This window comes from Hemicordylus capensis, chromosome 5 (genome assembly GCF_027244095.1).
Source record: "Hemicordylus capensis ecotype Gifberg chromosome 5, rHemCap1.1.pri, whole genome shotgun sequence".
NCBI lineage: Eukaryota > Metazoa > Chordata > Lepidosauria > Squamata > Cordylidae > Hemicordylus > Hemicordylus capensis.
Window position 1 is genome coordinate 118,189,830 of NC_069661.1, and position 16,830 is coordinate 118,206,659.

The following is a 16,830-nucleotide window of genomic DNA, read 5'->3' on the forward strand; positions in this document are numbered from 1 at the left end:
TCTTTTTGTTGCTATCCTGACCCTTACCCCAGCAATCGCCACTACAAAAAGTGATCAGCCTCAGTATCAATATCAGCAGGTCAATCTGCACAATTGCTTTTTATGCTCTGTAAGTGGAGGAAATGGTCCATGTTTCTTTTAGGAATTCTGGCAGCATTTGCCATGTTTCTTGTTCGATGCTATCATGATCAGTTGATAGCATGAAAGCAGGCATTGACAATCCCTAAATGCTTTCTTTTGCTTGTAAGCATATTAATTAGATAATTGTTTTCTTTCATCTTTGCCTTGGTAATGTACTTGTTTAGGTTGTAGTCATTTTTTAAAAATGGATTTATTTTCCAATTGGCTCCAATTTGTGCTGTGTTGCTATGTTACTGTGATGTAATGTGTGTAAGGAACTCTTATAGACAATCTTATTTTTCTGGGTAAACTGCTTTGAGTAACCTTTGAATAAAACTAATAGTGAAAACATTAACTACTACTATGAATATTTAGTTTAAATATTCATAGGTGTCGTGGTTACTGGGCTTCAGCCACTAGGGATGTGCACAAGCCGTTCATGCTGCCGGCAGCGGGGAGCAGTTCCCTTTAAAAGCAGGTAAGTAGCTCCTTACCTGCTTGTCCCCACCCCGCTGTTTTTCCGGCGGTGGTGCCTGGTCTCCAAAAAGCCACATGTGGCTGAGCGCGATTCCCTGCAGCCTCCATGTGACGTTGGCACGCACATGACATCGGCACTTCTCTCAACCGTGCAGGGCCTTTTAGAGAGTGGGCAGCACTACTGGAAAATCTATGGGGTGGGGATGAGCAGGTAAGCGCTGAACCAGTCTGGGCACCAGCGTTCAAACTGGCTTGGCAGGGAAGGGAGCGCTTCTCTTATAAAGAAGCTTCTTACCTTCTTTATAAGAGAAGCGCTCCCTTCCCCGCCAAGCCAGTTTGAACGCTGGTGCCCAGACTGGTTCAGCGCTTCCCACTGGAGGCACTGAACCATCTTGTGCACATCCCTATCAGCCACTTAAACTACCTGGAATTTCTACCTTTTGTATCATGCGTTATAATGGCCTGTACCTGAAATCAGCATAAAGTGTTTGGCTTTCAAAAGGTTTTAGAATACCATTCTTGTTTCAAGCATGTGAAACTAATAGCAAACCCTATTCATGGATTACTGCTGTAGCATTACTGCTGCTGAAAAACTGGTCAGAACTCCATATCATAGCAGTAATGTAAATAAGCAATTATCATGTGGGCTGCTCAGATCAGATGGTTAGTTTCCATACCAGTAACATGCTTATTAGAGTGTGGGAAATAGTCATGCAATCAAGATGATTCACATGACCATCATTGGCTTATATTTGTGCCACAATGTGGAGACCTGACCATGCAGAAACATTTCTTCAGTGGCAACTATGCTGTAGGGGAAATATCCAAGCAGATGTGATCAAATGCTGAGGCCTCCATCGTGTCCAGCTCTCTTGATTTTCTCCATTCCATAGATAAGATTTTTGGCAACTAGTCAAGATGATATGTGAGATTCAAAACCATGAACTAGTGCAACATCATGTGTCCAATTAAAATCTTGCCTCTACCATGAACTCATTAGGTGGCCTTAAGCAAGACGCTCTCCCTTGGCCTGGATCCTTTCTGTGCATGGGGACAATAATGCTGGTCTTTACAAGGTCATTACTGAGACAGGGTTACTAAGATACTGAAAATGCTAAAGCATAATAAAGAGACTTAATAATATCTATCACTGTTGATACAGCTGTGGGAATAAAACCGGTTTTGCTTTCTCCTTCTGTTGGAAAATGGGTATCTAATAGTCCAGACTCTGATGCATTTAATGAACTAGCAGCTTGCTTTTAGATGAGAGCCTCCATTTTTAAACGCACTCTCGAAATATAATGTTACAATTGTGTTTCTTTCTCACATGAACATATGAGAATGTCTCTTTGTTTTCGGTGTAGGCGCAAGACCCTCAGGTGCTGGAGCAGCTGTCCAAAAACATCACTCGTATGGGTCTGACTAATTTCACCCTCAACTACCTCAGGGTAAGCTTACTGTGAGTAATTTTTGAAAAGGTTACTGTCATAACCCTCACTAGTTCTTCCTTAGCCTAAAGATTGTGAGTTTTGTCACTGCAAACACTGTATTTTTTGTTGCTTGTTTGTTTGTTTTACAAACCAAGTTTTCTAGAAACCTTCAAAATCTGTTCTAAGTTAGAATCTGTTCTGCTGGGTCCTAGCTTCTTAAACATTCTTCCCTTCTAAGGTTTCTTCTGGCCTCAGAAGACCTCAGTCCATACCGTGCAAGTATGTGATTGCTGGCTACAAGTTGCACTCACCAGTGTCGCAGCCGGCAAGAGGGAAATTAACCAGTCAGCAACTGTACCCCCTACCTTCCCACTGAATACTTTCTCCAACTGTGGCTGGTTGACATTGTTATGTATGTATTTGAATAGTGTTACTAATAAGGGCTGCCTGATGCTTTTCATAGTAACAATTAAAAAAACAGGTCCCTACTAAGGAGTGTGTAACCTAAAGCTCAATGCAGAGGAGCCAAAAGAGGGAAGGGAGCAAACCATCATTTGCAGACCTACTTAAAACCATAGTCCCACATCTGGACTTGTGACTAATCCTCAACCATGGTTTAGTTATTCAAATGATGTAGTGCTAACCATGGTTAAGAAAAATCAGAAACCATGATTAAGTATTATGTCTGCTCTGGGCCACAAAGTGAAGGCAAAACTCCAATTCTCAGGGCAGCAGTACCATTCCAGGTCCAGTTTTGCTTTTGGGAGTTGTTCCCCAAGTATTATACTGCCTTGGTTGTAATATGTTAATGGTTAAATAATACATTTACCCCATTACTCTTTGATCCTTGAAGGACATTCAAAGTTTGCTATTTTTATATGCTAAAAGTGTTCCTTTGTGTGGCCTCAGCATGCACAGACCGAAATGTAAATTTTGGGTTCATATAGTAAACTTTAAAATGCAAATTGTCTGCAGGTGCAGAATACTGTGAAGCAAACGCAATGTAGAAAATTAGCAAAAGTCTTAAGATATGCCAGACAGATTGTAAACAGAAGGTATAGTAGGCAAGGCACAGTTTTAGCAGAATGTGCAGCTACACAGAATAAGTATTAAGAACCCATATTCAATCCTAGTTGTTTTTCATGGCTACCTTCTATGCCCCCATTAAAGCTGGAGAACATGAATAAGAGAAAGGTAAGAGAAACAACTTTCAGGATTGAAAGCCTAACTTCCATCATTTAATGACTGAAGAGTTTTGGTGGCAGAACCAAATCACATGAAAAGCAGTGGTGGAAGAGGAAAGCTGTGGACGGAAACATGAATGCTATTTTCTTCCCCAGCAGCTGTTCTTGCAGTCACAACAAATGCAGGGAGTCTACTGTGGGGGAAATGACTGGGAGAGGTAGTGCAGCAAAAGAAATGGCAGGTGGGCAAAGGGTTAAATATCCCCTCCTCCCCCACCTTCCACTAATTTCCTCCGTATAGTGTGCTCCTCCCCACACACCCCCGCACCCACCCCACCTCATTGCTGCTGTTTGGTGGCAACCTGAATTCCTTTACCCTGACTTGGTCTGCTGCTGAACATATAGTTGCAGCCTGAGTGGAAGCAATCATCCTTTACTGATACTTATTCAATATTAGCATAAGCTGAGAACCAATGTGGCAGAAGTCTATGCTGAAATAGATACATACGGAAACATGGAAAGCCATCATTGGAAGAAATAACATTCCCTCTCTCCTCTCAGTGATAAATACCAGGTCAGTGCCCTCATCCAGGATCAAATCCAGGAGGATTGATATTTTCCCATTAACCACTCTGGCATTCAGCAGCATCACTTTTAGGGCTGATGGGTTGCTGATATGATCACACCAGTTTTTCCCAAGATTGGAGGAAGGACTGGAAGAGGAGATAGCATAAAGTTATCTAACTCTGCTTCCCTCTTCCCAACAAACTCCAAGGAAGAGTTAGCAGACTCCAAATATACTGGGCCAATCCTCTGTCCACCTTTGAGGTACAAGCTTTCAAATACATGATGGAGGGCACGATCACATTCTTGGTTCTGGTGTTAGCCAGTAGTTGTCATAAATATGGACACATATTGTGTACTTAATACTGGATATGCCCCAAACATGGAAGAGAATGTGCAAGATTCCACATGCTCTGAAGCCCCAGAGGAGGGATGAGCAGATTATGGACCTTAGTGCAGAAATACCCTATCTCCATGTCAGACCAACTGAGCTGCCAGCTGAGTCAACTAAGAAACCGCCTTGCCAGTTTCCCAATTCACCTATTTTCCTGTGCTGAGAAATCAGCAAGCCAAAAGCCAAATCACAGGGACTGAGGCAATTCTCAGGGCCTGCATCACTCTTTAAAGGTAAAGTGTGCCATCAACTCGATTTCGACTCCTGGCGCCCACAGAGCCCTGTGGTTTTCTTTGGTAGAATACAGGCAGGGTTTACCATTGCCTCCTCTCATGCAGTATGAGATGATGCCTTTCAGTCTTCCTATATCACTGCTGCCCGATATAGTACCAGTGGGAATTCGAACCAGCAACCTTCTGCTTGTTAGTCAAGCATTTCCCCGCTGCGCAACGTAAGGTGGCGCATCACTCTTTAGGACTCAGTTATGTTCTGTTGGGTGTAAGAGTTCTGCCAGGGAGCTGTCCAAGACCTGAAGATCTTGTATCTAGCTGATTCTCATTTCTTTTGCTGCTGTTGTTTATTAAATGTTGCAAATATGACTACAACAAATATTTGCATACTGCTTTTCAATAAAAGTTCTGAAAGCAGTTTACATTAGGGTTGTGCGTTTTTGGTTTTTTTTTTCTGTTTTGTTTTTGGCCCGAATCCAAAACACCCCCATTTTGTTCTTTGTTCAAAATCCAATCCAATCTGAAACACCTCAATTTTGTTCTGTATTCAAAATTGCAAAATCCAAATCCAAAACGTTTTGGATTTTTAAAAAAGTGGCCCCAGGGCAAAACTAGTGGGTGGAAACTACCAACCAGATTTCGAGGAATTAGGCAAAGGGCTGATTTTTGGTGAATTTTTGAAGTTTAAGATTTTCCCCATAGGGAATAATGGAGGTTTCAGCAAAAGTATAGCTTCACGTCGTGGGGAAAGGGGTGGCCCAGAGCAGAGTAGGGTGGGTGGTAGCTGCCAAGGAAGCTGCCAGAATTATTTCAAAGGAATTGGGCAGAGGGATGATTTTTAAAGATTTAATGGAGTTTACATGTCTTTAAAGTTCTTCCCCATAGGGAATGATGGAGGTTTCAGCAGCCCCATAACTGCACTTGGGGGGCACTGGGGTGGTCCAGAGTGAGTGATGGTGTAGAGCACATAGGGTGCCAACCTGGGTTCTGGCTTCTGTTTCTGAGATGTTTTGAGTGTAGATTCTCTGGTAGCATATGAGAGTGGATTCATGGTTTGTCATTGAAAATCTCATATGCCACCAGAGAATCTACACTCAGAACACCTCAGAAACAACAGAACCCAGCACCCCATGGGTTAGCAACCCATGGGACTGGTTGGCACCCTATGTGCACTACACCACCACTTGCTCCTGGCCACCCCAGTGCCCCACAGGTGAAGTTATGGGTCTGCTGAAACTTCCATTATTCTCTGGGGGGGGGCTTAAAGACGGGTAAACTTAAACGATTCCTAAGAAATCAGCCCTTTGCCCTATTCCTTTGGGATCTGGGTTGTGACAGGCACCCCTGGGGCACTGCCACCCAACCCACTTTTTTGCCCCTCAGGCCCACTTTCTGCCCCGAATCTGCCCCAAAGACATGTCAACTTCAGAAATTCTTTAAAAATCAACCCTTTTACCAATTCCTTTGGAATCTGGGTGACAGCATGCACCAATTGGGGCACTACCACCTAACCCACTCTTCTGCCCAAAGAACATCAGTATCACACATCAACAACAACAGCAGAGCTTTGCAAAGAACCAGGCAGATTTCCAAAGGTCGTGCACATATACATCCCCCCCCAGAAATGCAATTGATCTACACACAACAGTGTGAAACAACAACAATGAAGTGCACACTGCCCCACTGGCCAATGAGGTTAAATTTTACCCTTAAATTTCCTTAAAAGGAATAAGGAGGCAATTGCCATCAGATCAGCCCATGCTTTCGCTGGCCAATCTACAGACTGGAAGGGCCAGAAATTCAAACAGATGTCAAAACTCAAAATGGAGACTGAAAGAGAAAGAATTTTCGTGATTACAAAATGGAGTTCCAAAACAGCTGAAACAACAAAACATTTTGTATCTGAATCAGGGACTTTTTGTTTCGGCTACAAAATTTTCGAGCATTGGGTGTTTTGTTTCGGCTACAAAACAGCCAAAATGGCCTGTTTTGAACACAAAACATTTTGTATCCGAAATGAAATGCACACCCCTAGTTTACATAGATCTAAGCAAGTAATCAAATCACCTTTCCACAAGTGCTTAGAGAGGTGTCCAAAAAAAGAATAAAAACATTTATTTTACTCAATGCAAAGTTCAAGGTAGATCAGACTTTTTTATTCTCTTGTTTTGCTTTTTGCTATGGCTATTTGCTATGGCCCCCCACATTTAGCCTTTGTCACCCCTGTTGGCTGCCTGAACGTGCCTCTCTGTGGATCCGCCCAGTCTTCAAGGTTTCCACACAGTCCTCAAGGCTTCTGCCTTATCTTGTAAGCTTCAGGCACTTGCAGCAGACAAGAACTGTGCCATTTCAGAAGCAACACATCCCAAAGTCCCCCCCCCCCTTTTTGACAGATAAAATAATCATTTTCTTTTCATATCTATTGGAAGTTTGGAGTTGGACAATGAAAACCCTACTATGTGATAGTCTCATTCACACAAATGGCATGGGAGATGACCAACTCATCTAGATAATCAGAAGCTTGGATAGATTGAATGCAATTCATATAGAACTGTGTAAATATGAAATAGAAAAGTGAATTTTAATGAGGAAATTTGGATAATTGCAATTGGTATTATGGTGAATCTATTGTTTCCCCAACTATTCCATTATATTAATTTTGAAATGAATATTATTTCAAAATGGCATTGGCAAAGCCATATTCTGAAGAGAGGAAGTGTTCAGAGTCAGCCTTTTATGTTATTTTATTAAAACATTTCTGGTGGCTGAAATTGTGAGAGTTGCTTAATATGCTTTTAAATAAGGTTTTAAACTTATGCAAATAAATGACATCCGTTTTTCTTCCACTGCATACGGCAAATGTTGGTGATAATCCTGAGGCAAAATTCTGCTGATGGGCAGAACAAATCATTTTTATTCTCTGAGCCCAAAGTAGTTAGCTATGCAGAAGCAAAAGCAGCCAACCGCAAAAGCAATAGGAGATAAACCTTGGTTGCCATAGGGAGCTGGGTTGTTTTTTTTTTTAAGTGTTGTCTACAGCCTTCATTCTGTAGATATAATACAGTGGTGTACAGTATATTTGGGGCAATTCTATTAGGGAATGGTGAAAACTTTAATCTAGATTGTGCTTTAAATAAGCATTGCTGGATCACAAACTTCCCTGTAAGTTGTGCCCTTTAGCTTGGAAAGCTGGCCTATCTAATATAGATTTGTGTGGGCTACCTCAATATAGCGGACCACCTAATGGCACAGCGGGGAAATGACTTAACTAGCAAGCCAGAGGTTGCCGGTTTGAATCCCTGCTGGTATGTTTCCCAGACTTGGGGAACACCTTCATAGCAGCAATATAGGAAGATACTGGAAGGCATCATCTCATACTGCCCTGGAGATGGCAATGGTAAACCCCTCCTGTATTCTACCAAAGAAAACCACAGGGCTCTGTGGGCGCCAGGAGTCGACAAAAACTCGACGGCACACTTTACTTTACATCACCTCATAGTTACTCAGTGATAGGGTATGGCAAGTTCTCTCTATATGCCTGGAATTATTTTCCTCCTCATAATTACTTGAAATGCCTCATGACCGTGCTGTGGTAGTAAGACGAGGTTCTTAGGTTCCTTACAGCCTGGATCAATTTTTTCAGATGGAAAAAGAATGATAATTCTGGGTTCCCTTACCCCACCCCCCAAAATAAACCCTTATCTATTTATTTCTATAATACTTATGGTATTATATAATATGGATTGCATTTCCACCAAAAATATAAAAACAGGAGAGTATACTGGTTTTAAGTTGCTTGAATTGGTTCAGTTACTTTCCTGGAGGATGTGGACAAGGTGCATGGAGTTGTGAATACTATGTGATTCTGTTTGGATTTGTGCCCATAGTGGCTGGTGAACATTAGCATTGAGCGAGCTTTGTGAGCCACTGGCTAGGATTATCAGTGCTTCGTTAATGAAAAGAAAGGTCCCACTTGTAATTGATGAGCTCTTCAAACAAGCACAGTGCTGCGTAAAGATGACCAGACCCATTTTTGATCAGTACACAATCTTCCTTTCTTAGGGGAAACCAATTTAGTGTATGATAATAGAGCAATTCCAGCCATTCATGAATGAAACATCCTTCTATTTTTAATTTGGAAAGCCTGATTATGGATCCATGGTGATCTTATAGTCTTGATAACTGATCCGTCTTTGAGGTTGACTGAGGAATGCCTTCTTGTTGACTCTATTAGAGTTCTCAGCAGCTTTTGACCCAATGGGCTGATTCAGACTATATACCTGCAGGCCCTTTCAGACTTGTGAGGGAGGAGTGTGGGCACGCAAGTCTCCTCTAGTGTACCATCCCACTGCTGCCTAATTGCATGGGAACAGTCTGGAGAAACCTGCTCCATGCCTTTGAGAGGTGAATGAATGTAGCATTCAAAAAGGCACACAGCAATTCTCCTAAGGCAACTTGGATACCTGGTTAGATGTTCAGGCTGATGTCCCAGTGGTTTACTTTCCCCCCTCCTTCTATGACTACATCCAAGGTGTGACCATTGGTATTGCTAGCTCAGCTTTGTGGGGATTGGCTTGTGGTGTTCCTTAATACTTTGCATTATTGCCAAACCTGTTGGTATGCTATTGCCAATGCTGTTGGCAATGCAAAATGCTATTGCCATACATTGCTATTGCCAAGATTAGGCTTGGCAAGCTGAAGCTGAATCCAGCCAAGATGAAGGTGATACTTGTAGGTCATTTCAATTGCTGACATCCTGACTAATGAAGCACATGGGTAATGAAGGACGCAGAAACTCATCTGAGGCTCACCCAGTCCTTCTACACATGCATTGTTGGGCAAGTGGCCAATATGCCCCACTCTGCCCACACTCTGGAAGAGCCGAAACGGTTCACTGACCTGAAGCGATTCACTGACCTGCAAGTGATGTATTTTCTCTCTTCCAGAGTGCTTCTGGAGCATGGGTTTCACACTTGCACACCAGCGCACATGTAGAGGCATGGAGGAGTTGCATGCAAGTCCCAATTGGGACCCCACAGTCTCTGTTATACAGAAAAGCTATTCACACGCATGTGCAAAACTAGGCTAAGGATGTTCTTGCCCAATTTTACGCATGTGTGTGTACCGCTGGGATTGGGCCTGATCCCAGCGCCGCTGCCATGGCAAACCGGCCTACAGAGCCACCCTCCAAAATGAGGTTAGGAGAGTGAGTGCTCTCCTAACCCCATTTCTGCGATTGTCTGCTTGCAGCCGTGGCTGGCAGACTTCGGAGATCCCGGGCAATTTTGGGGAGTGGAGGGGGGATCCCCATTGCATCGTGCACTCACGCAGTGCATTATGGGAGCTCAGGGGGGCAGGGCGGGGCAATGCGTCCAGCACCCCAACCCTCAGAGCTAATGGCAGCAGCCATTATCGGGGAAGTAGATCATCTGGGCAGGCGATCGGCCCAGGCAATTATCTGGGCAGGCGACCCTCCCACCCATAGAAAGGAAACTGATTGTCTGTGGAGAGGTAAGCTTTTTAAGGCTTTCTTCCCACTAGCCCTTCTGCGCTTTCTCACTGCTTGTGCAAAAGGGCTCAGAATGGTAATCATCCCATCTGAGCAAGTTCAAAGCTTGCAGGTGCTCCTGGGTTTTAGTTTCTGGATAAGCAGATAGTGGTGGCCAAGAATGCCTTTCCTTAGATACGTTTTTTACATGGATTCTGTTGTTAGAGCCATAGCATGTCACATCCCTTTATGCTTTTGTAACTCTCAGATGGTTTACTGTAGTGCCATTTGCATGGGGCTACCCTTGAGCATGATTTGGCAGCTGCAGCTGATACTGGATACTATAGCTCATCTCTTGATATGTCTTGGAAGGTGAAAACATATTCATATACACTGGGTGCCTGTGTACTTTAGGGCCCAATTCAAGGTGTTGTTGTGAACTTCATAGGACTGACATAACTTAGAGATTGTATTGGAGATCCTGCACTGGTTAAAATGTTTTATTATCTGGACCACTTTGAGCCTAGTAAAAGCAGTATATGCAGACCTTAAATAAATAAATAATGCATCCTAGCAAAGTGCACCATTCATTATTATTTGCTTGCGATATTGCATTTCAATCCATTTTGCATTTCTCCTTCCCGCCCTTCTACACTGACCCAGAAGTCAGTGTGAGGGACTAGTAGGTCTTTGAAGTTTAGCTAGAGAATTCTGACACAAATGCACATACACACATGCATGTACTTGGCTGTCTCAGTCTTCAAGGGCAGTGTGTTTTACACATGTCCCATCTTCCTTGAGAATGTCTGCTGAAATCAAGTTGATGTTCAAACTTCAAACAGAATGAGTGAAGAATGCTCAGTAGCCACCCAGCATAGGCGTAGCATTCATTGGACAAGGGGGGACAAATGTCCCCTGGCTCACAGGGTCTGAGGGTCCCCAAGGCCAATCCCCTCTTGCCCTCATGAGTCGCTCTCTTCTCCTGCTTGCCCAGATGAGCTAAGCAGCTTGCTGCAGTGCTTCCTTCTGCCTGCCAAACAGCTGCTTCTGCCTTCCATGCCTGCATCCACTAGGGATGTGCAAAACGTTTCGGGCACAGAACAAAACCTTTAAGGTTTTTCCTCATAAGTTATAATAGAATGGAGCTTTCAGCAGCCCCATAAGTGCACTTGGGGGGTGCTGGGGTGGCCCAGAGCAAGTGGTGGTATAGTGCACATAGGCTGCCAACCACCCCCATGGGTTTCTAACCCATGGCATACAGGGTTCTGTTGTTTCTGAAGTATTCTGAGTGTGGATTCTATGATAGCAAATGAGATTTTCAATGACACACCATGAATCCACTCTAATTTGCTATCATAGAATCTAAACCTTAAAGACATGAACTTCAACAATTAACCAAAAATCAGCCCTCTGCCCAAATCCTTTGAAAAAATTCAGGCAGCTTCCTTGCCCCTACCCGGCACTACCACCAACCCCACACCTCTCTAGGCCACCCCTTTCCCCCCGATGTGAAGTGATACACCCTCCATTATACTTAATGGGGGAAAACCTTGAAAACGCGTAAACTTTCACCAAAATTCACCAAAAATTCGCCAAAATTCACCAAAAATCAGCTCTTTGCCCAATCACTCTGCAATTGGGGTGGTAGCCTCCACCCATTAGGCACTACCACCCCACCCCACTCTTCTGGCCCAGATCCCACTTTCTGCCCCGATCTGCCCCAAAGACACTAAAACTTCAAAAAATCACCAAAAATCAGCCATTTGCCCAATCCCCCTGAAATTTGGGTGGTAGCCTCCACCCATTGGGCACTACCACCCCAACCCACTCTTTTGGCCCCAGGACCCGTTTTTCTTACCCAAATCGATTCGGATTCGGATTCCGGTAAATCTGAATCAGAACCGAATCGAGGGTGATTTGGGTGAGCAAAATTCGGGCACAGAACAGGTGTGTTTCTGTTCGGGTCCGAACCGAAACACCAAAAATACCACACACCCCCAGCATCCACCAAAAAGAGAGAGGGTGCGAGGCACAAGGCCCTGAGAGGGACAGGGAGGGACAGTACGTATTTCAGCCAGACTAGCCTCAGAATCCCCAAGCTGGATGGCTCAAACTGCAGTGACTGGTTATTTCAGATAAAATCCTATTTGATGAGCCAATGTTCTGGAGGACACACAGGGACCCAGTGAGCAACAAGCAGAAGCCAGAAAACTTTGGGATTCTCAAAACAAGAAAACTCTTGGAATCTTTGGGATGCATGTAAGTCCAAAATTATATACTCATTTTATGGTGTGGAATTGGCCAGTGAAGATTGGAAAAGGCTGGATGAGCTTTATAATTGCAAGAGCCCCAGTGATACAGTCTTTCTCATTCAAAAGCTCTGCAACTTGAAGCTAAATGAAAGAACAAATCCCACTGAACACATAAGCTGAATCCAGGATCTGGGGAAACAGCTTAAAGACTTGGGGACAGACCTCAGTGAGGCTACAATTGTGGGATTCATTTTGAACTCATTGCCTGAAAGTTATCAAGCTTTGAAACTGGCGATTGAAGTTCCAGATGCATCTTTAAACTTAAAATATATCTCTGGGCGCTTGGCTGAACATTTTCATAGAAAGCAAGAAATGACTTCTACTGGAGATTATGTTACAGAGTCTCACTCAGAGAACACAGAACAAAGGTGTTTTCAGTGTGAAGGTGGAGACCATTTATATATGAATTGCACTGATAAGCCCAGGAAAGCTGTTTCTGGCAGAAACAAAACAAAAGGAGAGACAGAGAGGGTTAAGATTCCTGAAGCCATCAGAATTCCATACCTGGAAGAGATTATCATAAACTAAAGTGCATAAAGGGCAAACCCAAGCTTAAAAGTTATAATACCACCATTGAGTTCAGTAAAAATTGTATTCTACATTGATTCTGGAACAACAGAGAATCTTTTGAAATATATTAAACTGTTTATAGAATTGGATAAGGATTACAAAGTCCCAATTTATCTCACAGATGGCAGATCCCTTTCTGCTGTGGGGAGAGGTGTTGCAATAGTGCATTGTAAGCTACCAGATGGACAATGTGTGGCTATTACTATTAAGGATGCATTATTTGTGCCATCATTGAAGAATAATTTGATTTCTGTGAAATATGGAGTTGAAAAAGGATGCAGAGTTGAGTTCAGAGATAAGCATTGTTATATTACAAATAGAAGTGATTTTATTATGGCTGCAACTCTAAGAGAGAGAGCATTGTTTGAATTAGACTCCATAAATGAAACAGCAAGTCTAGCAACAGGGTGCAATCACAAGTCATGTGACTTACTTTGGCACCGGTACCTAGCTCATTCTAATATTAAAGCAATTCATGAGCTTGAGAAGGGGGAATTAATTAAAGACTTTAAAGTACAGCCATGAAGAGAGGCTGTATCCAGATGTGACTGTTGCCTTCATACTAAGGCTGTGAAGCCTACCTTTCATAAGACAAAGAGTCACAGTGCCCCCTACAGTTGATTCACAGTGCTCTTTGTGGTCTTTTGGAAGAAAGGAGAGGTTGTAATCATTACATACTCACATTTATTGATGATTTTACAAGATTTGCTTGTGTTTATACTCCGAGAGAGAAGAGTCAAGTGTTTCAGAAGTTTAAAAAGTATGTTGCACTGGTCAGTAACAAATTTGGAAGACAGCCTCAGAGACTAAGGTTGGATAATGGAGGCGAGTACATGTCAAATGACATGAAAACATTCCTGAACAGGGAATTGAATATGAGCCTATGTCCCCATACACACCAGAATTAAATGGTGTAGCAGAGAGGAAAAATCGCTCGTTACTAGAAATGGCCAGATCCATGTTGCAAGATGCAGGTTTGGCAAATAAGTTTTAGGGAGAAGCAGTGATGACTCCTAGCTATTTACAGAACAGATTACCAACCAAAGCAGTAGAAAAGACACCATTTGAATTGTGGTTTGGATACAAGCCTAGCCTAAAGCATATCAGAGTATTTGGATGTGAGGTATATGCATATGTACCAAAAAACAAAGAGAAACAAGCTGAATTGCAGAAGTTAGAAAGAAGTAATCTGTGGATATTTACTAGGTGGAAAAGGTACAGAATCCTTAATGTTGAAACTGGTGATATTGAAATTTGCAATGTTGTATACTTTGATGAGAGACAAAAGCCAATCAAAGGTGAAGTACCAGAAGTTGGGCCAAGGATCCAGATGAGTGAGGAACCAGGTGAGCAGATCTTCATACACCTCATGCCAGGCAGTGAACCAGAACTGGATTCAGAAGGGGTTGCACAGCCTGAACCAGAACTGAGGCACTCACAGAGGCCCAACAAAGGGATTCCACCCAAAAGACTCTCACTCATGACCAGAAGTGAAGAGTTACAGGAGCCCTGCACATGGCAAGATGTTAACAAAATGTCAACCCACAAAGCTGAGAAATGGAGAAAAGCTGCAGAAGAAATTGAATCTCTGCACAAGACACATGGGAACATAGGAAACTGCCATATACTGAGTCAGACCATTGGTCTATCTAGCTCAATATTGTCTTCACAGACTGGCAGCAGCTTCTCCAAGGTTGCAGGCAGGAATCTCTCTCTGCCCTATCTTGGAGAAGCCAGGGAGGGAACTTGGAACCTTCTGCTCTTCCCAGAGCGGCTTCATCCCCTGAGGGGAATATCTTGCAGTGCTCACTCATCAAGTCTCCCATTCATATGCAACCAGGGCAGACCCTGCTTAGCTATGGGGACAAGTCATGCTTGCTACCACAAGACCAACTCTCCTCTCCAAGCCAGCTCTCCTCTCCAAATGTGGAACTATCTGCTGGAAGAAAGACTGTTAGATGCAAATGGGTCTTTAAAATAAATCAAGATGAAGAAGGGGATGTACAGCACTACAAGGCAAGACTAGTAGCAAAAGGATACTCCCAAATATATGGTGAAGACTATGATGAGATATTTGCACCTGTCATGAAACACACTTCCATCAGGACCCTACTCAGCATAGCGGCCGTCAGAAGGATGCATACTGACCACTTGGACGTAAAGGCTGCCTTCCTACATGGAGAAATTGAGGAAGACATCTATATGCAGCAGCCACCAGGCTTTGAAGAACGTGGAAAAGAGAGGCTTGTGTGCAAACTTCAAAAGAGCATCTATGGCTTAAAGCAAGCTGCTAGAGCATGGAATGAAAAGCTAAACCTACTGTTGCTCAATAAGCTGACTCCTGCCTGTACTCAAGATGCAGAGACAATAACTTACATCCTGACTTATGTTGATGATCTGATTGTTGTGTATGAGGAAAAGCAAGACAGCCACGAGGTTGTACAGAACCTGAACAAGGAAATAGAGGTGAAGGAACTCAGAAGCATCTCCTACTATCTTGACATTCAAATAGAAAGAGAAGGTCATGAGGCATTCCTTCTCAACAAGGAGCAGAAAATAAAGGATCTTCTAGAATGCCTATGACTGACAGATACCAATGAAGTAAGTACACCAATAGATACAAATTTCCTGAAGCAAGATGGAGATAGTGAACCTTTGCCAACCAACAACCAATAAAGAAAAGCCATTGGCAAAGCTCTTTATATAGGCCCAGTGACAAGGCCAGATGCTGCAGCGGTGGGAATCCTAAGCAGAAAAGTAAGTGCACCAAAAAAGAATGACTGGACTGCAGTCAAAAGCCTGGAGAGATACCTGAAGGGTACCACACACTGCACATTAGAGATTCCAGCAAGCAGCAACCCCAGACTAGTGGGAGACATGGGTGCAGATTGGGCTGAAGACCAAGCTGATCGCAAATCCACCAGTGAACACCTGTTTTTTTCAGTAGAGACGGAGCCATAAGTTAGAGTAGCTGGAAGCTGTCACTTGTTGCACTTTCAATCACAGAAGCAGAGTACATATCAGTCACTGAAGTGTGCAAGGAAGCTCTGTGGATACACAAACTACTGCTGGAGTTTGGGATTGACGAACCAAAGCCTACCGAGATGTTTGAAGACAACCAAAGTTGGATTCCGCTCTCACTTATGGAGAAAATCAAGTCTCAAATAAAGCACATTGACACGAAGCACCACTATGTTCCAGATGCATAAAAGAAAGGGCTAGTCAAGTAATGCCCAACTGAAGAGATGGTGGCAGATGGATTCACCAAGCCACTACCAAGAGATCAGTTCCAGATGCTTTGTGAGAAGATGGGAGTTGTGAACTGGTGTGACAGGCGATGAGAAGGGGTGTTGGAGATCCAGCTCCAGATTGCATTGACCTTTTGCATCAGTAACCCTAATGACTAGTAGGGGCATTGGGAGTAGAGATAGATAGCTCGGGTCTCCTTCTGTTTCCTGTTTATCTCTGCCTTTATGACCCCTCTATTGATAGAATGTACTTAGGAACTTCCTGAGAATGACTTCCTCCTCCTCCTTCTTCCCAGAATGCTTCTATCTCTCTCTCTCTCTCTGAGCACAGTGCTTCTATAATTCTCTCTCTGACTACCATGTAGCCAGTGGTTAGATATGGGTCTTTCCTATCATCATGGACTTCTGAATAAAGTAGATTAGTTTAACCTTACATGATTCTCCATGCTCAGGGGTGTAGCAAGGCTGGAATGGGCCCAGAGACGAGATTTAAAAATGCGTCCCTCCTCCACTGAAGCTCAACTCATGAAGTAAAGAAATCTAAAATGAGGCTGAATAGTGGTAACAAAAAGCATAGTAAAATTTCTATACACACACACACTATAGTTAAATAAATAAATAAATAAATAAATAAATAAATAAATCCCCTATATGCCACAATAGAACATCATCCTACATTATTTTTTTAAAAAAATTGTAGATTGTGGAAGATGCAAGTCATTTCATGGTACTAGAGAAAGACATGCTATTCTGGTAGCTCCAAGTCTTAACACTCACATCAATTTCGGAGGATGAATACAACTGAAGGAAGCC

At 43.1% G+C, this 16,830-nt stretch overlaps 1 protein-coding gene across 4 annotated transcripts in view; it reads left to right on the top strand.

The window, feature by feature from the left end:
- Positions 1–16,830, top strand: part of LDB2 (LIM domain binding 2) — a 378,881-nt gene that overhangs the window by 298,539 nt on the left and 63,512 nt on the right. For all 4 annotated transcript variants that reach the window (XM_053257538.1, XM_053257536.1, XM_053257537.1 and 1 more), the window contains one exon: positions 1,962–2,045. In XM_053257538.1, coding sequence (XP_053113513.1) covers positions 1,962–2,045 — 84 coding nt within the window. The remainder of the gene's footprint in view (positions 1–1,961; positions 2,046–16,830) is intronic.